This window comes from Cervus elaphus, chromosome 20, assembly GCF_910594005.1.
Source record: "Cervus elaphus chromosome 20, mCerEla1.1, whole genome shotgun sequence".
Lineage (NCBI taxonomy): Eukaryota > Metazoa > Chordata > Mammalia > Artiodactyla > Cervidae > Cervus > Cervus elaphus.
In genome coordinates, this window is record NC_057834.1 from 31,391,943 (window position 1) to 31,413,617 (window position 21,675).

Below are 21,675 nucleotides of genomic sequence, written 5' to 3' on the forward strand. Positions count from 1 at the left end.
GTCGCGCTCCCGCGCTCGCGAGCACCCAGCACAGGCCGAGCCCGGGGTCCCGGCCCCCGCCCGCAATGGCACGCTCCATCCCGCCCCTGCCGGAAAGCCAGCCCGCCAGAGGGGTTTTGGGTCGGGACCCGGCAGGTCGCTGAGAGGAACGTCGGCGCGCGGCCGCGGCGACCACGCAGCGCCTGCCCACGCAGACGGCGTCGGCTCCTGGCCCCCTCGGGCGACACCGACAGCGTCGCGGCGGCCGTGGTCGGCGCAGAAGGCGCGGGACCGGCCGAGTGGGCCGGCGGCCCGCCGCCCCGGGGTCCCTCCGAGAGCGCCGCGCCCTGGGGTCCTGCACGTGCCCGGACCCTGGCTTTGAGGTCGGCCGCCCGTCGTCTCCTGCTCGGATGGAGCAGACAGATGCCCACTGGGCGAGCGGTGAGCAGTGACGGGCGGGTGTTGGCCAGCGCCTCTGGGGCGGCGTCGGGCGGCGGCGGCCACCGGTGCATGGGTGGTTCAGTGGTAGAATTCTCGCCTGCCACGCGGGAGGCCCGGGTTCGATTCCCGGCCCATGCAACCCCAGCGTCCCCTTTTGGTCCCGCACTGCAGTCCCAGAGCCGAGCTAGGTCTGCCCGCTCCAAGGCGCTCAAGGGAGCGCTCCTGCAACCGCTGGCTGCTACCTGCCGCCCGCTGCCTCTCCCACGCAGCTGCCCACGACCCCTCCCGCCCCCACACACGGCCCTGCTGCCAAGCCGCTGTGGCCCCAAGCCCTGCGGGCTCAGCCGCCCGTGTGCCCAGACACCTCCCTTGTGGTTGCTGGCTTCCTCACGCGGACCCAGCCGGTGGCTCACGGATTGCGCTGGAAGGCACACCCCACCTCTGGCAGCCGCCGGCCCCACCTCTTCACCTTTCCCAACGTCTGTCTCCAAGCTCCCTGGCTCACTCTCGCCACACTCCGAGAATCAATCACCCTCCGTTTGCACAGCCAGGAGCAAGGAAGTTGCCACATCTGGCAAGGATACCTCCCTTTTCCCTGGAGGGTCCCTGGAGCATCAGCTTGCAGGAGGAGTTCCTCAGAAGTCCACACGCTCCCGGCCCTGGGCCCAGATCGGTTTCCAACAGCAACGCCCTCACCACCTCACACACCACCCCCTCCCCTGAAACCCTCTTGCCCGCCTCACCTCAGCATCAGCCCTGCTCCGCCAGTAACACCACCTCAGCCTGCACCCTCACCATCCCCCTGCTCCCCCAAACGCACCCATCCCACCCACCCCCACCCCTGCTCCCCACCTCCCCCATCTCCACTGCCCCCCTCCCGCCCACGCGCGCGCCCGGTTCCTCCATGAGCCATCCCAAATCCTACTCTTGTCAAGGAACCCGCCTCTGCCTTTGTCCCACTGGCCCGTCTCCCCCCAACCCCAACCCCCACCCCAACCCTTGGGCTCTTCCTTTTTCTGCTTCTTCCAACGCCAGTAGACCTGATTTCCTTTCCCGGGTTAGTCTCAGGTGCACGGCACAGTGATTCAGTCCCCTGTTCTTTTCCAGGTGATTTTCCAGCGTAGGTTGAGGCGAGATACGAATACAGATCTCATGCTACGGAGGAAAGCTTTGTTGCTTATCTCCTGTAGGTATACTAGCTCCTCTCTCTTGATCCGCCTCCAACTTCGTCCGTCCGCTGCCTTTCCCCTTGGGTAGCCCTATGGACGTTTTCTATGTCTGAAGGTCGTTTTCCCTTTTGCACATAGATTCATTTGCATTCGTTGGCAGAGTCCACAGAGCTTTGTCCCTCTGCACCCGACTCACTTCACTCAGTGGACCCTTCTGTGGGTCCGTCCAGCGTCGCGGCCCGTGGCGATGGCCGCTCCTCCTTGACGGCGGCGTCATATTCCACGGTACACATATACCTCTTCTTCTCGTGCCGGCCACGTGCCGCCGGGCACTTGGGCGTTCCCCATGTCTCGGCTCTGGCACAGAGGGCTGCGATGACCCTGGGGGATGCCTGCATCTCCTCCCAGCAGGGGTGATGTCTTTTCCCGATGGGTACCCGGGATTGGGTTTGCTGGATCACAGCGTAAGCTCTTCTTTTTCCTATTGCTGGACTGATCCTCGACTGATTGACTTCCAGGGAGCAGTAGATGTTGTTCTGGAAGTGTAGCTGGTCTACACCCTGCTGTCCGTTTCCGCTGGACAGCGTCGTGATTCCGTCCTGTGTGTGTAGGATGATGTTTTCAGATCGCTTTCCATTACAGGGGGTGACAGGCGATTGCATCCTATTCCCTGTGGTATCCGGTGTGTCTTTGCTGGTCGTCTCCTTTCTACTCAGCACGAGTACGGTATATCCGTTGAGCCCGGCTCTTCATTCATCCCTCCGTCCCTGACTTTGCCCTTGGGAAGCCCGAAGCGGCTTTCCTGTGTCTCGGGGGCTGTCGCTGCTTGGCACAGGGATGAATTTGTACAACACTTTCGATTCCACCCATCTGTGACCTTGTCTGTTCGACTCCCCTCACCAAGGGTCATATTCTGCAGCTCCGGCCGCTGTTGCTGCCAGTGACACTATGTGACTCTTGTGGACGGCTCAGTGACATCCTGTTCTCTCCCTGTCTCTGACAGCGCATCTTCGTGGGTGAGCCGCTGGGGATGGGCACTAGGGGTTTCTCCCCGTCTTGGCTACGGCAAACGGTGCTGCCACGACCGTGGGGTTTGCATGTGCCTTTCTGAATGAAGAGTTGAGCCTTTCACGGATATGGACCCCGCTCGCCTGTCTCCCGCTTACTCAGTTACCTATGGTATTCAGTGTCCTTTTGAAAGCTTACTCCAAAGTCATAGTAGCGGTTGTTGTGGAAGTAGAGTGGATTTCCAACATTGGGCTCCTTTCCGATGGACTGCAACGTGATTCTGTTTCCCAGGTACAGATTTCAGATTTCATGTATGTTTTCAGACTCTTTTCCACTTGAGGTTATTACAGGGTACTGACTCTTATTGCCTGTGTTGAACTGGACAACCTTGGTGCGTCTCCCATCATAGGCGGTCCTGCGTATCTGTTCGTTGCAGCTCCAGAGTCATCCCTCCACCGCTGCCCTTCCGCCTGCCTTACACCAAGGCGGTTTTCTGCGTGAGCCGGTCTCTCTTCGGCAAATAGGTTCGTTTTGTATTCTTTTACACGTTCCACATGCTTTTGTCCAACTCGGTCTGACATTCTTCACCAAGTCTAAGAGTCTCTAGGTCCATCATTGCTTGTGACAAATGGCAATCCTTTCCTTTTCTCTTTAGGACCGAGTGATCGTTCCTTGGGACATCTATGCCACATCTTCTTGGGCCCGCCGTTCGAGGACGGGCACTGGGGTTTCTTCCGTGTCGTGGCTATGGCAAATAGTGCTGCAGTGTGCACGGCGAGTATGGACCTTTAGACCTCTCCGAGGTTTGTTCTCTGCGGGTGTGCACCCAGGACGGGGTGTGCTCGGTCAGATGGGAGCTCTCTTTGGTCCTCATGAAACCCCAGGCATCCCCGCTGCCAACCACCACCCACCATCCCACCCTGAGCCCCCAGCAATGGCACACCCGAGACTGGACATCTGGTCCTGGTGAGTGGGGACTTGGGTCTCTGGGGCGGGACGGTGGGCCCACCCTGTTCCGACCGGGTCTGGCCCCCGTCTGGCACTCTGTTTCTGTGGCTCGCTTGCCAGCGTCCTAGCCAGCGCCCGGAGCCCCAGCCCACCGCCGAGCCTGAGCAACCTGCGGCACCGCGCGCCAGGGTGGCACGCACGCTCACCCGCCAGCCCGCCCACACGGCGTGCTCTCCCACCACCTCCCTCACGCCACAGCCCCTCAGGGTCATCGCCTGCCCTCTGCCTCTCCCGCCAGACCCCAGGCTCGGCCCCATCTACTCGCCACTGTCCCCCTGCAGCCCCGGGCCATCCCTCACATGCCCTGCCCTGCCCTGGCGTTCACCAGTGCGGGCCTGCCTCCAGCTCCGCAGACCCACCCCTGCCACCCGCCCACCCCGACCGCAGACCTGTCCCAGCCTCACACGGGTGCCTGGCACGGCGTCGCCACCGCCTCCATGCTTCTGCAGAGGCCCTGCTCGAGTGGCCGGCCCATCTTTCGGCCAGGTCCCCGCGAGTCCCATGCCTCCCCCTTCCCGCCGGCCCTCCACGCAGACGCCACGCCCAAGCACCCCTGGGCCTGCCTCCCCGCACCCTGCTCGCTGCCGCCCCCTCTCCCTGCGATGGCTCTGCCCCGGTCCCTGATCCTCGTGGGGCACCCACCAGCCATGGCCCCAGGCAGCTTCGTCCCGCACTCTCACCCACGCACGCTGACGCCCACGGCCCCGGCAGGGGCGTCGAGGAAACCTCCTGCGGCGATGGCTAGCACGCGTCAGGCCACAGGTTCTCCTTTTGCCCAGGGGACTCAGCTTTGTCCCGTCGCCCCCGAGCGTGCCGCCCTCGCCGCAGGATGGTGCCCTTCGTCGGCCGTCCACTCCCCCACCCCACCCCCCAAAGGACACAGTCCTTCAACAGTCGTGAAACCCTTTGGGGGTTACAGACGGGCTCAAGATTGGGCTAAGGGGAGATTGTGGGTGGCGATGACCCCCGGCGAGAGTTCCTGGGGACGACGATGACAGTCTGTGGAGAGGGATGGAGTTGATCCTGGACAGACAGATTGGAGAGAATGGCAAAGTAGGAGATGTCATATCTAGGGCAGGGGTGCGTGGAACAGGGCGCTGTGTGTGTGTGTGTGTGTGTGTGTGTGTGTGTGTGTCTGCGTGTCTGCGTGTCTGCGTGTGCACCCAGGTGCCCCCCTTTGGTTCGTTGTCGGGGAGGGACATCTGGGAAACCTTGCCTCACTCCGGTAGGATTGAGAGCTGTGCTCAGGCAAGGGAAACACCATGTTGGTCGGCGTGTCCACCCTGGCCGGCATCACTGCCTGGGGCGCATCTGCCACCTCCCGGCTGGTTGGCTGCGTTTTCCCGGCCGGCCCGCCCCGCCGGGATCTGTGTGCTCCCTCACTTCCCCCCGCGCGGTGCTGTGACTCGCAGCACAGGCCCACATTTGTCTTCACCCCTTTGCCTCGGGGAGAGCGAAGAAGAACTCAAGAGCCTCTTGATGGAAGTGAAAGAGGAAAATGACAAAGTTGGCTTCAAACTCAACATTCAGAAAACTAAGCTCGTGGCATCCGGTCCCATCACTTCATGGCAAACAGATGGGGAAACAATGGACACCGGGAGAGACGTCACTGAGGTGGGGGGGGGGGCTCCCCCAAATCACTGCAGCCGGTGGCCGCGGCCATGAAATTAAAAGACGTCCGCCTCTTGGGAGAAAAGCTCTGACCAAGCTAGACAGTATGTCGAAAAGCAGAGACATGACTCTGCCACGAGGGTCCATCTCGTGAAAGCCACGGTCTGTCCAGCAGTCACGGACAGATGTGAGAGTTGGAGCATAAAGAAAGCTGAGCGCTGAAGAATCGATGCTTTTGAACTGCGGTGTTGGAGAAGACTCTTGAGAGTCCCTTGGACTGCCAGGAGATCCAACCAGTCAATCCTAGAGGAAATCAGTCCTGAATATTCATGGGAAGCCCTGAGGCTGAAGCTGACACTTCATTCAGTCCTCTGGCCACCTGACGCAAAGGACTGACTCCCTGGAAAAGACCTCGACGGAAGGCAGGAGGAGACGGGGACGACACGCCACGCCAGAAGGTGAGATGGTTGGATGGCATCGCCGACTCGCTGGACCTGAGTTTGAGCAAGCTGCGGGAGTTGGTGATGGCCAGGGAAGCCTGGGCTGCTGCAGCGCACTGAGCGACTGAACCCATCGATACCGATGCCTCCCGGGCGCCGTGGTCCGCCTCCCAGAGCCCACTCAGGACCAGCACCCTCTTGGAGTCACCAGCGGCGCACGGGAGTCACAGCCAGCCCGGGACCTGGCACTCAATGGCCCAGCCGCCCAGAGAGGTGGCTGGCACGCGGGGCATGGGGAGGCAGGCGTGTCCGTGGCCACTGGCCCCACTCCCAGAGGCAGATCCCCCTCGCTCGTCTTCGGCTGTGGCCACCGCCGCGGCCGCTGCCGGCCCGCGCTGGCGACCACCACAGCCCACGCCCCGACCCCTACCCCCACCCGCCCTGTCCGACCCCACCTCCTCCCCACCACCACTGACAGCAGGAGAACCAGCACAAGCCCAGGAGCATGGCGGCCGCCACCAGGGGCAGCAGCCGCCGCCCCTCAGGAGGGAGGGGGCGGGGGCTGGGGCTGGGAGGCCTCAGGCGGGTCGTGGTGGAAGCGGCGCGAGGTGGCCACTGCGGCCAAAAGGTTTGCCCCGGGGCACGGCGGGGCTGGCCTGAATCGTGCTTGGGCTGGAGGTGCAGGGTCCCGGGGCCTCTGTGGCAGCGCTGAGCAAGCGTAGGCTAAAAGGGTGGTGGGGTCGCCGGCGAGGAGATCGGCAGGTGGCGGGCGGAGGGGAAGAAGAAAGGCTTCCCTGACCGGGAATCGAACCCGGGCCGCGGCGGTGAGAGCGCCGAATCCTAACCACTAGACCACCAGGGAGCGTCGGGGTTCGGCCCTCGCCTGCTCCTGCCGAACCCAGCGCCTCCGGGCCGCCCGCCCGCCCGCCCGCCCGCGCCACCGTGGTGCCCACACTCGGCCTTGGCAAGGCAAGTCCAGCCGCCCGCCGGCCCTGTCAGTCCGCCTGCCCTGGCGGGCCGTCTTGCTCTCAGCAGCCTCAAAACACTGCGCGCGCCACCGGCTTCTCGCACACACGCCAAAAGCCGCGCGCCAGCTGCCTGGCTCCCTGCTCCCAGCTCTCTCTGCCCCGAACGCCCCAGCCGGGAGGGCGGCGGAGCTCAGCAAAAGGTCGGCCCGCTGCGTTGGCCGGGAATCGAACCCGGGTCAACTGCTTGGAAGGCAGCTATGCTCACCACTATACCACCAACGCTGCTCAGCCCGGGCCGCCGCCAGACGCCGGCCCCGGGCTCGCCCCAGCACACTCTCGCCGCCGCCGCCGCCGCATCCCTGCCCCGACGCCCCGTCAGCGGGAGGCTCTGCGCCGCCGCCGGCGCCACCAGCAGCCCACCAGCAACCCCATCCGCGCCAGCTCTACGCAGCGGCCGGGGTCCACCGGCCCCACCGCCCCGGGGCGGCGCTCCCGCGGCCTTGCGGCCCCCCGGCCGTTCGCTCCCCGCCGCGGCCCGCGAACGCCTCCGCCCTCACCCCCGGGGGGCAACGCGGGGCACGCGGCTTCCAGCAGCCAGCTGGCCAAAGCCCTTCTCCACCGTGCGCTGGGCGAGGCCACTTCCCACGACGACAGGGGGACACGGGAGCCAGCCGCCTGCAGGCGTCACGGCGCTCTGCCGCGCCGCGCCGGTCGCGAGCCTAGGAGCCCACTGAGGCAGCCCCTGTGGGCGGGCGGGCCGCAAGATCCGGCTATTGTCGGGCAAGGCCGTGGGGGTGGCCAAGGAGGCCGTCGCTCCGCCGTGGCGACCGAGCGCCCGGCGACGACAGAGGGCTCAGGCTGGAGGGCTGCACCGGTAGAGGCGGTCGGCGGTGGCCAGGCGCCTGGTCCAAAGGCGGACGGAGGAGACGAAGGGCCCTTGGGGGCCAGGCGGCAGGACAGAGAGCCACCGCGGCCACCAAAAAGGCTGTGTTGCCTCCCCGTCGGGGAATCGAACCCCGGTCTCCCGCGTGACAGGCGGGGATACTCACCACTATACTAACGAGGACGGCGGCGACCGCCCTGCCGCCCGGCCCCTCTCGGGCTCTCGGGCTGCCTGCCCACGCCTCCCCCGTGCCCAGCACGGGCCCCGACCCGACCGCCCACCAAACCAACCGCCTCGGTCACAGAGGCGGCCCGCGACCCCGACACGGACCCGGACCCCCCGGGGCACTGGACACTCCTCGTGCGCGCCGCCTCTTGCCTCCAACGCGGCCATTCCGCCGGGAGAAGGGGGTCCGAGAAGGCAAGCGAGGCTGCGAGGACACGGTGGGCGCGCGCCGGCCCGCGTCTGGCGAGGAGGGGCGCGGGTGAGGAGGGGACGGCCCGCCAAGGGCCGGGCTGGGTCCGGGGCGCGACCGGCGGCGCAGCCAGGCGCCTCGGCCGGCCCCGTCGCTCACCCACGCCAGACGGCCGCCTGCCTGCCTGGCGCGGCGCACCGCGCGGCCCGCCACGGGCGCCGGGGCTCGCGCCGCGTCGGGTCTCAGCCAGGCGAGCGGCCACGCGCCCGCCCAGGCCCGCCGTCAGGATGGCCGAGCGGTCTAAGGCGCTGCGTTCAGGTCGCAGTCTCCCCTGGAGGCGTGGGTTCGAATCCCACTCCTGACAAGCCAGCCTTTTGGCCCGCCGGACAAACGCACCCGTCCTCCCCGCGCCACAGCCTTTCTCCACACACGCCCGCCCCCCGCCACCAGGAACCTTCAGTCCTTCTCAGCGCAGCTTTCCTCCCCAGGTGTCTGCGGCTGCAGCTGCTGCTTTTCCGGCCTCCCCGCCTGCGCCTCGCGCACCCTCGCCCACCCTCCCACTCGCAAGGCCCCCCCCCGCCCCACCCCCGTCGGCGCCGACGCACGCGGCCCCGCGCCGGGTGGCGAGCCCTCCTCGCTTCGCGGGCGCCGCGACTTCTGCCTGCTGAACGGCCAACTCGCTCTCGCAGCCTTGCTTCCACGTCCGCCCCCGGCCGCTCCCCCTCCGGCCGGCACCCTGTCGTCCGCGCCCGCGCCGCCGGCCCGCCTGCGCCACCCAGCCACACCCAGGCGGCCGAGCCCCCCCCCCCCCCGCCTTGCCCGCCAGGGGGCTGCTGCGTGCCCTCCACGCTTCTCCGCCTTGCGGCCTCGGCCGGGCCACACCTGCCTGCCTCCCGCCCGGGACGCGCGCCACGCACCCTTGCTGCGGGCCGGCGAACACCGGCCTTCCGTGCACGAACCCGTCCCGGGAAGGGCGCTCGGCTGGGGTGGGAGCGGAAGCCCTGCGTGCCCGTCCAGCCCAGCCACAGGCGCCCAGCCCGCGCCCCGGCCCTCGGCGCCACCGCGCCCGTTCCCGGGGGGAGGGGGGGGAAGCCGCCGCCCGGGCCGGAGCCAAGCGCGGCCTGGCGTGCTCCCTGCCTCAGCCGGCAGTCCCCGAGCCAGGAGCCGCTCTGCCCAAGGGCCCCTCCTCACCACCACCACCACCCACCCTGTCAGAGCGGAGCGCCCGCGAGCGCCGTCGGCCAGAGCGCAGGAGCCAGGCTCACAACGCCTTTGGGTCCTGGGGCCTGAGCGCCGCTCGGGGCGGCGGCGGGGGCGCCCCGGGGAGTCGCGCTCCCGCGCTCGCGAGCACCCAGCACAGGCCGAGCCCGGGGTCCCGGCCCCCGCCCGCAATGGCACGCTCCATCCCGCCCCTGCCGGAAAGCCAGCCCGCCAGAGGGGTTTTGGGTCGGGACCCGGCAGGTCGCTGAGAGGAACGTCGGCGCGCGGCCGCGGCGACCACGCAGCGCCTGCCCACGCAGACGGCGTCGGCTCCTGGCCCCCTCGGGCGACACCGACAGCGTCGCGGCGGCCGTGGTCGGCGCAGAAGGCGCGGGACCGGCCGAGTGGGCCGGCGGCCCGCCGCCCCGGGGTCCCTCCGAGAGCGCCGCGCCCTGGGGTCCTGCACGTGCCCGGACCCTGGCTTTGAGGTCGGCCGCCCGTCGTCTCCTGCTCGGATGGAGCAGACAGATGCCCACTGGGCGAGCGGTGAGCAGTGACGGGCGGGTGTTGGCCAGCGCCTCTGGGGCGGCGTCGGGCGGCGGCGGCCACCGGTGCATGGGTGGTTCAGTGGTAGAATTCTCGCCTGCCACGCGGGAGGCCCGGGTTCGATTCCCGGCCCATGCAACCCCAGCGTCCCCTTTTGGTCCCGCACTGCAGTCCCAGAGCCGAGCTAGGTCTGCCCGCTCCAAGGCGCTCAAGGGAGCGCTCCTGCAACCGCTGGCTGCTACCTGCCGCCCGCTGCCTCTCCCACGCAGCTGCCCACGACCCCTCCCGCCCCCACACACGGCCCTGCTGCCAAGCCGCTGTGGCCCCAAGCCCTGCGGGCTCAGCCGCCCGTGTGCCCAGACACCTCCCTTGTGGTTGCTGGCTTCCTCACGCGGACCCAGCCGGTGGCTCACGGATTGCGCTGGAAGGCACACCCCACCTCTGGCAGCCGCCGGCCCCACCTCTTCACCTTTCCCAACGTCTGTCTCCAAGCTCCCTGGCTCACTCTCGCCACACTCCGAGAATCAATCACCCTCCGTTTGCACAGCCAGGAGCAAGGAAGTTGCCACATCTGGCAAGGATACCTCCCTTTTCCCTGGAGGGTCCCTGGAGCATCAGCTTGCAGGAGGAGTTCCTCAGAAGTCCACACGCTCCCGGCCCTGGGCCCAGATCGGTTTCCAACAGCAACGCCCTCACCACCTCACACACCACCCCCTCCCCTGAAACCCTCTTGCCCGCCTCACCTCAGCATCAGCCCTGCTCCGCCAGTAACACCACCTCAGCCTGCACCCTCACCATCCCCCTGCTCCCCCAAACGCACCCATCCCACCCACCCCCACCCCTGCTCCCCACCTCCCCCATCTCCACTGCCCCCCTCCCGCCCACGCGCGCGCCCGGTTCCTCCATGAGCCATCCCAAATCCTACTCTTGTCAAGGAACCCGCCTCTGCCTTTGTCCCACTGGCCCGTCTCCCCCCAACCCCAACCCCAACCCTTGGGCTCTTCCTTTTTCTGCTTCTTCCAACGCCAGTAGACCTGATTTCCTTTCCCGGGTTAGTCTCAGGTGCACGGCACAGTGATTCAGTCCCCTGTTCTTTTCCAGGTGATTTTCCAGTGTAGGTTGAGGCGAGATACGAATACAGATCTCATGCTACGGAGGAAAGCTTTGTTGCTTATCTCCTGTAGGTATACTAGTTGCTCTCTCTTGATCCGCCTCCAACTTCGTCCGTCCGCTGCCTTTCCCCTTGGGTAGCCCTATGGACGTTTTCTATGTCTGAAGGTCGTTTTCCCTTTTGCACATAGATTCATTTGCATTCGTTGGCAGAGTCCACAGAGCTTTGTCCCTCTGCACCCGACTCACCTCACTCAGTGGACCCTTCTGTGGGTCCGTCCAGCGTCGCGGCCCGTGGCGATGGCCGCTCCTCCTTGACGGCTGCGTCATATTCCACGGTACACATATACCTCTTCTTCTCGTGCCGGCCACGTGCCGCCGGGCACTTGGGCGTCCCCCATGTCTCGGCTCTGGCACAGAGGGCTGCGATGACCCTGGGGGATGCCTGCATCTCCTCCCAGCAGGGGTGATGTCTTTTCCCGATGGGTACCCGGGATTGGGTTTGCTGGATCACAGCGTAAGCTCTTCTTTTTCCTATTGCTGGACTGATCCTCGACTGATTGACTTCCAGGGAGCAGTAGATGTTGTTCTGGAAGTGTAGCTGGTCTACACCCTGCTGTCCGTTTCCGCTGGACAGCGTCGTGATTCCGTCCTGTGTGTGTAGGATGATGTTTTCAGATCGCTTTCCATTACAGGGGGTGACAGGCGATTGCATCCTATTCCCTGTGGTATCCGGTGTGTCTTTGCTGGTCGTCTCCTTTCTACTCAGCACGAGTACGGTATATCCGTTGAGCCCGGCTCTTCATTCATCCCTCCGTCCCTGACTTTGCCCTTGGGAAGCCCGAAGCTGCTTTCCTGTGTCTCGGGGGCTGTCGCTGCTTGGCACAGGGATGAATTTGTACACCACTTTCGATTCCACCCATCTGTGACCTTGTCTGTTCGACTCCCCTCACCAAGGGTCATATTCTGCAGCTCCGGCCGCTGTTGCTGCCAGTGACACTATGTGACTCTTGTGGACGGCTCAGTGACATCCTGTTCTCTCCGTGTCTCTGACAGCGCATCTTCGTGGGTGAGCCGCTGGGGATGGGCACTAGGGGTTTCTCCCCGTCTTGGCTACGGCAAACGGTGCTGCCACGACCGTGGGGTTTGCATGTGCCTTTCTGAATGAAGAGTTGAGCCTTTCACGGATATGGACCCCGCTCGCCTGTCTCCCGCTTACTCAGTTACCTATGGTATTCAGTGTCCTTTTGAAAGCTTACTCCAAAGTCATAGTAGCGGTTGTTGTGGAAGTAGAGTGGATTTCCAACATTGGGCTCCTTTCCGATGGACTGCAACGTGATTCTGTTTCCCAGGTACAGATTTCAGATTTCATGTATGTTTTCAGACTCTTTTCCACTTGAGGTTATTACAGGGTACTGACTCTTATTGCCTGTGTTGAACTGGACAACCTTGGTGCGTCTCCCATCATAGGCGGTCCTGCGTATCTGTTCGTTGCAGCTCCAGAGTCATCCCTCCACCGCTGCCCTTCCGCCTGCCTTACACCAAGGCGGTTTTCTGCGTGAGCCGGTCTCTCTTCGGCAAATAGGTTCGTTTTGTATTCTTTTACACGTTCCACATGCTTTTGTCCAACTCGGTCTGACATTCTTCACCAAGTCTAAGAGTCTCTAGGTCCATCATTGCTTGTGACAAATGGCAATCCTTTCCTTTTCTCTTTAGGACCGAGTGATCGTTCCTTGGGACATCTATGCCACATCTTCTTGGGCCCGCCGTTCGAGGACGGGCACTGGGGTTTCTTCCGTGTCGTGGCTATGGCAAATAGTGCTGCAGTGTGCACGGCGAGTATGGACCTTTAGACCTCTCCGAGGTTTGTTCTCTGCGGGTGTGCACCCAGGACGGGGTGTGCTCGGTCAGATGGGAGCTCTCTTTGGTCCTCATGAAACCCCAGGCATCCCCGCTGCCAACCACCACCCACCATCCCACCCTGAGCCCCCAGCAATGGCACACCCGAGACTGGACATCTGGTCCTGGTGAGTGGGGACTTGGGTCTCTGGGGCGGGACGGTGGGCCCACCCTGTTCCGACCGGGTCTGGCCCCCGTCTGGCACTCTGTTTCTGTGGCTCGCTTGCCAGCGTCCTAGCCAGCGCCCGGAGCCCCAGCCCACCGCCGAGCCTGAGCAACCTGCGGCACCGCGCGCCAGGGTGGCACGCACGCTCACCCGCCAGCCCGCCCACACGGCGTGCTCTCCCACCACCTCCCTCACGCCACAGCCCCTCAGGGTCACCGCCTGCCCTCTGCCTCTCCCGCCAGACCCCAGGCTCGGCCCCATCTACCCGCCACTGTCCCCCTGCAGCCCCGGGCCATCCCTCACATGCCCTGCCCTGCCCTGGCGTTCACCAGTGCGGGCCTGCCTCCAGCTCCGCAGACCCACCCCTGCCACCCGCCCACCCCGACCGCAGACCTGTCCCAGCCTCACACGGGTGCCTGGCACGGCGTCGCCACCGCCTCCATGCTTCTGCAGAGGCCCTGCTCGAGTGGCCGGCCCATCTTTCGGCCAGGTCCCCGCGAGTCCCATGCCTCCCCCTTCCCGCCGGCCCTCCACGCAGACGCCACGCCCAAGCACCCCTGGGCCTGCCTCCCCGCACCCTGCTCGCTGCCGCCCCCTCTCCCTGCGATGGCTCTGCCCCGGTCCCTGATCCTCGTGGGGCACCCACCAGCCATGGCCCCAGGCAGCTTCGTCCCGCACTCTCACCCACGCACGCTGACGCCCACGGCCCCGGCAGGGGCGTCGAGGAAACCTCCTGCGGCGATGGCTAGCACGCGTCAGGCCACAGGTTCTCCTTTTGCCCAGGGGACTCAGCTTTGTCCCGTCGCCCCCGAGCGTGCCGCCCTCGCCGCAGGATGGTGCCCTTCGTCGGCCGTCCACTCCCCCACCCCACCCCCCAAAGGACACAGTCCTTCAACAGTCGTGAAACCCTTTGGGGGTTACAGACGGGCTCAAGATTGGGCTAAGGGGAGATTGTGGGTGGCGATGACCCCCGGCGAGAGTTCCTGGGGACGACGATGACAGTCTGTGGAGAGGGATGGAGTTGATCCTGGACAGACAGATTGGAGAGAATGGCAAAGTAGGAGATGTCATATCTAGGGCAGGGGTGCGTGGAACAGGGCGCTGTGTGTGTGTGTGTGTGTGTGTGTGTGTGTGTGTCTGCGTGTCTGCGTGTCTGCGTGTGCACCCAGGTGCCCCCCTTTGGTTCGTTGTCGGGGAGGGACATCTGGGAAACCTTGCCTCACTCCGGTAGGATTGAGAGCTGTGGTCAGGCAAGGGAAACACCATGTTGGTCGGCGTGTCCACCCTGGCCGGCATCACTGCCTGGGGCGCATCTGCCACCTCCCGGCTGGTTGGCTGCGTTTTCCCGGCCGGCCCGCCCCGCCGGGATCTGTGTGCTCCCTCACTTCCCCCCGCGCGGTGCTGTGACTCGCAGCACAGGCCCACATTCGTCTTCACCCCTTTGCCTCGGGGAGAGCGAAGAAGAACTCAAGAGCCTCTTGATGGAAGTGAAAGAGGAAAATGACAAAGTTGGCTTCAAACTCAACATTCAGAAAACTAAGCTCGTGGCATCCGGTCCCATCACTTCATGGCAAACAGATGGGGAAACAATGGACACCGGGAGAGACGTCACTGAGGTGGGGGGGGGGGGGCTCCCCCAAATCACTGCAGCCGGTGGCCGCGGCCATGAAATTAAAAGACGTCCGCCTCTTGGGAGAAAAGCTCTGACCAAGCTAGACAGTATGTCGAAAAGCAGAGACATGACTCTGCCACGAGGGTCCATCTCGTGAAAGCCACGGTCTGTCCAGCAGTCACGGACAGATGTGAGAGTTGGAGCATAAAGAAAGCTGAGCGCTGAAGAATCGATGCTTTTGAACTGCGGTGTTGGAGAAGACTCTTGAGAGTCCCTTGGACTGCCAGGAGATCCAACCAGTCAATCCTAGAGGAAATCAGTCCTGAATATTCATGGGAAGCCCTGAGGCTGAAGCTGACACTTCATTCAGTCCTCTGGCCACCTGACGCAAAGGACTGACTCCCTGGAAAAGACCTCGACGGAAGGCAGGAGGAGACGGGGACGACACGCCACGCCAGAAGGTGAGATGGTTGGATGGCATCGCCGACTCGCTGGACCTGAGTTTGAGCAAGCTGCGGGAGTTGGTGATGGCCAGGGAAGCCTGGGCTGCTGCAGCGCACTGAGCGACTGAACCCATCGATACCGATGCCTCCCGGGCGCCGTGGTCCGCCTCCCAGAGCCCACTCAGGACCAGCACCCTCTTGGAGTCACCAGCGGCGCACGGGAGTCACAGCCAGCCCGGGACCTGGCACTCAATGGCCCAGCCGCCCAGAGAGGTGGCTGGCACGCGGGGCATGGGGAGGCAGGCGTGTCCGTGGCCACTGGCCCCACTCCCAGAGGCAGATCCCCCTCGCTCGTCTTCGGCTGTGGCCACCGCCGCGGCCGCTGCCGGCCCGCGCTGGCGACCACCACAGCCCACGCCCCGACCCCTACCCCCACCCGCCCTGTCCGACCCCACCTCCTCCCCACCACCACTGACAGCAGGAGAACCAGCACAAGCCCAGGAGCATGGCGGCCGCCACCAGGGGCAGCAGCCGCCGCCCCTCAGGAGGGAGGGGGCGGGGGCTGGGGCTGGGAGGCCTCAGGCGGGTCGTGGTGGAAGCGGCGCGAGGTGGCCACTGCGGCCAAAAGGTTTGCCCCGGGGCACGGCGGGGCTGGCCTGAATCGTGCTTGGGCTGGAGGTGCAGGGTCCCGGGGCCTCTGTGGCAGCGCTGAGCAAGCGTAGGCTAAAAGGGTGGTGGGGTCGCCGGCGAGGAGATCGGCAGGTGGCGGGCGGAGGGGAAGAAGAAAGGCTTCCCTGACCGGGAATCGAACCCGGGCCGCGGCGGTGAGAGCGCCGAATCCTAACCACTAGACCACCAGGGAGCGTCGGGGTTCGGCCCTCGCCTGCTCCTGCCGAACCCAGCGCCTCCGGGCCGCCCGCCCGCCCGCCCGCCCGCGCCACCGTGGTGCCCACACTCGGCCTTGGCAAGGCAAGTCCAGCCGCCCGCCGGCCCTGTCAGTCCGCCTGCCCTGGCGGGCCGTCTTGCTCTCAGCAGCCTCAAAACACTGCGCGCGCCACCGGCTTCTCGCACACACGCCAAAAGCCGCGCGCCAGCTGCCTGGCTCCCTGCTCCCAGCTCTCTCTGCCCCGAACGCCCCAGCCGGGAGGGCGGCGGAGCTCAGCAAAAGGTCGGCCTGCTGCGTTGGCCGGGAATCGAACCCGGGTCAACTGCTTGGAAGGCAGCTATGCTCACCACTATACCACCAACGCTGCTCAGCCCGGGCCGCCGCCAGACGCCGGCCCCGGGCTCGCCCCAGCACACTCTCGCCGCCGCCGCCGCCGCATCCCTGCCCCGACGCCCCGTCAGCGGGAGGCTCTGCGCCGCCGCCGGCGCCACCAGCAGCCCACCAGCAACCCCATCCGCGCCAGCTCTACGCAGCGGCCGGGGTCCACCGGCCCCACCGCCCCGGGGCGGCGCTCCCGCGGCCTTGCGGCCCCCCGGCCGTTCGCTCCCCGCCGCGGCCCGCGAACGCCTCCGCCCTCACCCCCGGGGGGCAACGCGGGGCACGCGGCTTCCAGCAGCCAGCTGGCCAAAGCCCTTCTCCACCGTGCGCTGGGCGAGGCCACTTCCCACGACGACAGGGGGACACGGGAGCCAGCCGCCTGCAGGCGTCACGGCGCTCTGCCGCGCCGCGCCGGTCGCGAGCCTAGGAGCCCACTGAGGCAGCCCCTGTGGGCGGGCGGGCCGCAAGATCCGGCTATGGTCGGGCAAGGCCGTGGGGGTGGCCAAGGAGGCCGTCGCTCCGCCGTGGCGACCGAGCGCCCGGCGACGACAGAGGGCTCAGGCTGGAGGGCTGCACCGGTAGAGGCGGTCGGCGGTGGCCAGGCGCCTGGTCCAAAGGCGGACGGAGGAGACGAAGGGCCCTTGGGGGCCAGGCGGCAGGACAGAGAGCCACCGCGGCCACCAAAAAGGCTGTGTTGCCTCCCCGTCGGGGAATCGAACCCCGGTCTCCCGCGTGACAGGCGGGGATACTCACCACTATACTAACGAGGACGGCGGCGACCGCCCTGCCGCCCGGCCCCTCTCGGGCTCTCGGGCTGCCTGCCCACGCCTCCCCCGTGCCCAGCACGGGCCCCGACCCGACCGCCCACCAAACCAACCGCCTCGGTCACAGAGGCGGCCCGCGACCCCGACACGGACCCGGACCCCCCGGGGCACTGGACACTCCTCGTGCGCGCCGCCTCTTGCCTCCAACGCGGCCATTCCGCCGGGAGAAGGGGGTCCGAGAAGGCAAGCGAGGCTGCGAGGACACGGTGGGCGCGCGCCGGCCCGCGTCTGGCGAGGAGGGGCGCGGGTGAGGAGGGGACGGCCCGCCAAGGGCCGGGCTGGGTCCGGGGCGCGACCGGCGGCGCAGCCAGGCGCCTCGGCCGGCCCCGTCGCTCACCCACGCCAGACGGCCGCCTGCCTGCCTGGCGCGGCGCACCGCGCGGCCCGCCACGGGCGCCGGGGCTCGCGCCGCGTCGGGTCTCAGCCAGGCGAGCGGCCACGCGCCCGCCCAGGCCCGCCGTCAGGATGGCCGAGCGGTCTAAGGCGCTGCGTTCAGGTCGCAGTCTCCCCTGGAGGCGTGGGTTCGAATCCCACTCCTGACAAGCCAGCCTTTTGGCCCGCCGGACAAACGCACCCGTCCTCCCCGCGCCACAGCCTTTCTCCACACACGCCCGCCCCCCGCCACCAGGAACCTTCAGTCCTTCTCAGCGCAGCTTTCCTCCCCAGGTGTCTGCGGCTGCAGCTGCTGCTTTTCCGGCCTCCCCGCCTGCGCCTCGCGCACCCTCGCCCACCCTCCCACTCGCAAGGCCCCACCCCGCCCCACCCCCGTCGGCGCCGACGCACGCGGCCCCGCGCCGGGTGGCGAGCCCTCCTCGCTTCGCGGGCGCCGCGACTTCTGCCTGCTGAACGACCAAGTCGCTCTCGCAGCCTTGCTTCCACGTCCGCCCCCGGCCGCTCCCCCTCCGGCCGGCACCCTGTCGTCCGCGCCCGCGCCGCCGGCCCGCCTGCGCCACCCAGCCACACCCAGGCGGCCGAGCCCCCCCGCCTTGCCCGCCAGGGGGCTGCTGCGTGCCCTCCACGCTTCTCCGCCTTGCGGCCTCGGCCGGGCCACACCTGCCTGCCTCCCGCCCGGGACGCGCGCCACGCACCCTTGCTGCGGGCCGGCGAACACCGGCCTTCCGTGCACGAACCCGTCCCGGGAAGGGCGCTCGGCTGGGGTGGGAGCGGAAGCCCTGCGTGCCCGTCCAGCCCAGCCACAGGCGCCCAGCCCGCGCCCCGGCCCTCGGCGCCACCGCGCCCGTTCCCGGGGGGAGGGGGGGGAAGCCGCCGCCCGGGCCGGAGCCAAGCGCGGCCTGGCGTGCTCCCTGCCTCAGCCGGCAGTCCCCGAGCCAGGAGCCGCTCTGCCCAAGGGCCCCTCCTCACCACCACCACCACCCACCCTGTCAGAGCGGAGCGCCCGCGAGCGCCGTCGGCCAGAGCGCAGGAGCCAGGCTCACAACGCCTTTGGGTCCTGGGGCCTGAGCGCCGCTCGGGGCGGCGGCGGGGGCGCCCCGGGGAGTCGCGCTCCCGCGCTCGCGAGCACCCAGCACAGGCCGAGCCCGGGGTCCCGGCCCCCGCCCGCAATGGCACGCTCCATCCCGCCCCTGCCGGAAAGCCAGCCCGCCAGAGGGGTTTTGGGTCGGGACCCGGCAGGTCGCTGAGAGGAACGTCGGCGCGCGGCCGCGGCGACCACGCAGCGCCTGCCCACGCAGACGGCGTCGGCTCCTGGCCCCCTCGGGCGACACCGACAGCGTCGCGGCGGCCGTGGTCGGCGCAGAAGGCGCGGGACCGGCCGAGTGGGCCGGCGGCCCGCCGCCCCGGGGTCCCTCCGAGAGCGCCGCGCCCTGGGGTCCTGCACGTGCCCGGACCCTGGCTTTGAGGTCGGCCGCCCGTCGTCTCCTGCTCGGATGGAGCAGACAGATGCCCACTGGGCGAGCGGTGAGCAGTGACGGGCGGGTGTTGGCCAGCGCCTCTGGGGCGGCGTCGGGCGGCGGCGGCCACCGGTGCATGGGTGGTTCAGTGGTAGAATTCTCGCCTGCCACGCGGGAGGCCCGGGTTCGATTCCCGGCCCATGCAACCCCAGCGTCCCCTTTTGGTCCCGCACTGCAGTCCCAGAGCCGAGCTAGGTCTGCCCGCTCCAAGGCGCTCAAGGGAGCGCTCCTGCAACCGCTGGCTGCTACCTGCCGCCCGCTGCCTCTCCCACGCAGCTGCCCACGACCCCTCCCGCCCCCACACACGGCCCTGCTGCCAAGCCGCTGTGGCCCCAAGCCCTGCGGGCTCAGCCGCCCGTGTGCCCAGACACCTCCCTTGTGGTTGCTGGCTTCCTCACGCGGACCCAGCCGGTGGCTCACGGATTGCGCTGGAAGGCACACCCCACCTCTGGCAGCCGCCGGCCCCACCTCTTCACCTTTCCCAACGTCTGTCTCCAAGCTCCCTGGCTCACTCTCGCCACACTCCGAGAATCAATCACCCTCCGTTTGCACAGCCAGGAGCAAGGAAGTTGCCACATCTGGCAAGGATACCTCCCTTTTCCCTGGAGGGTCCCTGGAGCATCAGCTTGCAGGAGGAGTTCCTCAGAAGTCCACACGCTCCCGGCCCTGGGCCCAGATCGGTTTCCAACAGCAACGCCCTCACCACCTCACACACCACCCCCTCCCCTGAAACCCTCTTGCCCGCCTCACCTCAGCATCAGCCCTGCTCCGCCAGTAACACCACCTCAGCCTGCACCCTCACCATCCCCCTGCTCCCCCAAACGCACCCATCCCACCCACCCCCACCCCCACCCCTGCTCCCCACCTCCCCCATCTCCACTGCCCCCCTCCCGCCCACGCGCGCGCCCGGTTCCTCCATGAGCCATCCCAAATCCTACTCTTGTCAAGGAACCCGCCTCTGCCTTTGTCCCACTGGCCCGTCTCCCCCCAACCCCAACCCCAACCCTTGGGCTCTTCCTTTTTCTGCTTCTTCCAACGCCAGTAGACCTGATTTCCTTTCCCGGGTTAGTCTCAGGTGCACGGCACAGTGATTCAGTCCCCTGTTCTTTTCCAGGTGATTTTCCAGTGTAGGTTGAGGCGAGATACGAATACAGATCTCATGCTACGGAGGAAAGCTTTGTTGCTTATCTCCTGTAGGTATACTAGTTGCTCTCTCTTGATCCGCCTCCAACTTCGTCCGTCCGCTGCCTTTCCCCTTGGGTAGCCCTATGGACGTTTTCTATGTCTGAAGGTCGTTTTCCCTTTTGCACATAGATTCATTTGCATTCGTTGGCAGAGTCCACAGAGCTTTGTCCCTCTGCACCCGACTCACCTCACTCAGTGGACCCTTCTGTGGGTCCGTCCAGCGTCGCGGCCCGTGGCGATGGCCGCTCCTCCTTGACGGCTGCGTCATATTCCACGGTACACATATACCTCTTCTTCTCGTGCCGGCCACGTGCCGCCGGGCACTTGGGCGTCCCCCATGTCTCGGCTCTGGCACAGAGGGCTGCGATGACCCTGGGGGATGCCTGCATCTCCTCCCAGCAGGGGTGATGTCTTTTCCCGATGGGTACCCGGGATTGGGTTTGCTGGATCACAGCGTAAGCTCTTCTTTTTCCTATTGCTGGACTGATCCTCGACTGATTGACTTCCAGGGAGCAGTAGATGTTGTTCTGGAAGTGTAGCTGGTCTACACCCTGCTGTCCGTTTCCGCTGGACAGCGTCGTGATTCCGTCCTGTGTGTGTAGGATGATGTTTTCAGATCGCTTTCCATTACAGGGGGTGACAGGCGATTGCATCCTATTCCCTGTGGTATCCGGTGTGTCTTTGCTGGTCGTCTCCTTTCTACTCAGCACGAGTACGGTATATCCGTTGAGCCCGGCTCTTCATTCATCCCTCCGTCCCTGACTTTGCCCTTGGGAAGCCCGAAGCGGCTTTCCTGTGTCTCGGGGGCTGTCGCTGCTTGGCACAGGGATGAATTTGTACACCACTTTCGATTCCACCCATCTGTGACCTTGTCTGTTCGACTCCCCTCACCAAGGGTCATATTCTGCAGCTCCGGCCGCTGTTGCTGCCAGTGACACTATGTGACTCTTGTGGACGGCTCAGTGACATCCTGTTCTCTCCGTGTCTCTGACAGCGCATCTTCGTGGGTGAGCCGCTGGGGATGGGCACTAGGGGTTTCTCCCCGTCTTGGCTACGGCAAACGGTGCTGCCACGACCGTGGGGTTTGCATGTGCCTTTCTGAATGAAGAGTTGAGCCTTTCACGGATATGGACCCCGCTCGCCTGTCTCCCGCTTACTCAGTTACCTATGGTATTCAGTGTCCTTTTGAAAGCTTACTCCAAAGTCATAGCAGCGGTTGTTGTGGAAGTAGAGTGGATTTCCAACATTGGGCTCCTTTCCGATGGACTGCAACGTGATTCTGTTTCCCAGGTACAGATTTCAGATTTCATGTATGTTTTCAGACTCTTTTCCACTTGAGGTTATTACAGGGTACTGACTCTTATTGCCTGTGTTGAACTGGACAACCTTGGTGCGTCTCCCATCATAGGCGGTCCTGCGTATCTGTTTGTTGCAGCTCCAGAGTCATCCCTCCACCGCTGCCCTTCCGCCTGCCTTACACCAAGGCGGTTTTCTGCGTGAGCCGGTCTCTCTTCGGCAAATAGGTTCGTTTTGTATTCTTTTACACGTTCCACATGCTTTTGTCCAACTCGGTCTGACATTCTTCACCAAGTCT

The 21,675-nt window shown here is 66.0% G+C and overlaps 1 protein-coding gene and 11 non-coding genes across 12 annotated transcripts; 6 read left to right on the top strand and 6 right to left on the bottom strand.

Annotated features, from left to right (window-relative positions):
* Nucleotides 1-487: 487 nt before the first annotated feature.
* On the top strand, nt 488-558 carry TRNAG-GCC. Its single transcript has one exon. It is a non-coding gene; the product is annotated as a tRNA-Gly (tRNA).
* Nucleotides 559-6,446: 5,888 nt separating this feature from the next.
* On the bottom strand, nt 6,447-6,518 carry TRNAE-CUC. The gene has a single exon. It is a non-coding gene; the product is annotated as a tRNA-Glu (tRNA).
* Nucleotides 6,519-6,834: 316 nt separating this feature from the next.
* TRNAG-UCC lies at nt 6,835-6,906 on the bottom strand. The gene has a single exon. It is a non-coding gene; the product is annotated as a tRNA-Gly (tRNA).
* A 712-nt stretch (nt 6,907-7,618) lies between these two features.
* TRNAD-GUC lies at nt 7,619-7,690 on the bottom strand. The gene has a single exon. It is a non-coding gene; the product is annotated as a tRNA-Asp (tRNA).
* Nucleotides 7,691-8,203: 513 nt separating this feature from the next.
* Nucleotides 8,204-8,286, top strand: TRNAL-CAG. The gene has a single exon. It is a non-coding gene; the product is annotated as a tRNA-Leu (tRNA).
* A 1,449-nt stretch (nt 8,287-9,735) lies between these two features.
* TRNAG-GCC lies at nt 9,736-9,806 on the top strand. Its single transcript has one exon. It is a non-coding gene; the product is annotated as a tRNA-Gly (tRNA).
* A 2,295-nt stretch (nt 9,807-12,101) lies between these two features.
* Nucleotides 12,102-19,674, top strand: LOC122678379 (proline-rich protein 36-like). Its single transcript, XM_043879052.1, has 14 exons — nt 12,102-12,130; nt 12,276-12,355; nt 12,670-12,805; nt 12,908-12,976; nt 13,086-13,597; nt 15,073-15,616; nt 15,931-16,066; nt 16,156-16,740; nt 16,902-17,233; nt 17,333-17,445; nt 17,581-18,551; nt 18,619-18,987; nt 19,173-19,440; nt 19,652-19,674. Exons 1-14 carry the CDS (start codon nt 12,102-12,104, stop codon nt 19,672-19,674), a joined length of 4,167 nt encoding a protein of 1,388 aa, XP_043734987.1.
* TRNAE-CUC lies at nt 15,689-15,760 on the bottom strand. Its single transcript has one exon. It is a non-coding gene; the product is annotated as a tRNA-Glu (tRNA).
* On the bottom strand, nt 16,077-16,148 carry TRNAG-UCC. Its single transcript has one exon. It is a non-coding gene; the product is annotated as a tRNA-Gly (tRNA).
* On the bottom strand, nt 16,861-16,932 carry TRNAD-GUC. The gene has a single exon. It is a non-coding gene; the product is annotated as a tRNA-Asp (tRNA).
* TRNAL-CAG lies at nt 17,446-17,528 on the top strand. The gene has a single exon. It is a non-coding gene; the product is annotated as a tRNA-Leu (tRNA).
* TRNAG-GCC lies at nt 18,971-19,041 on the top strand. The gene has a single exon. It is a non-coding gene; the product is annotated as a tRNA-Gly (tRNA).
* Nucleotides 19,675-21,675: the final 2,001 nt, after the last annotated feature.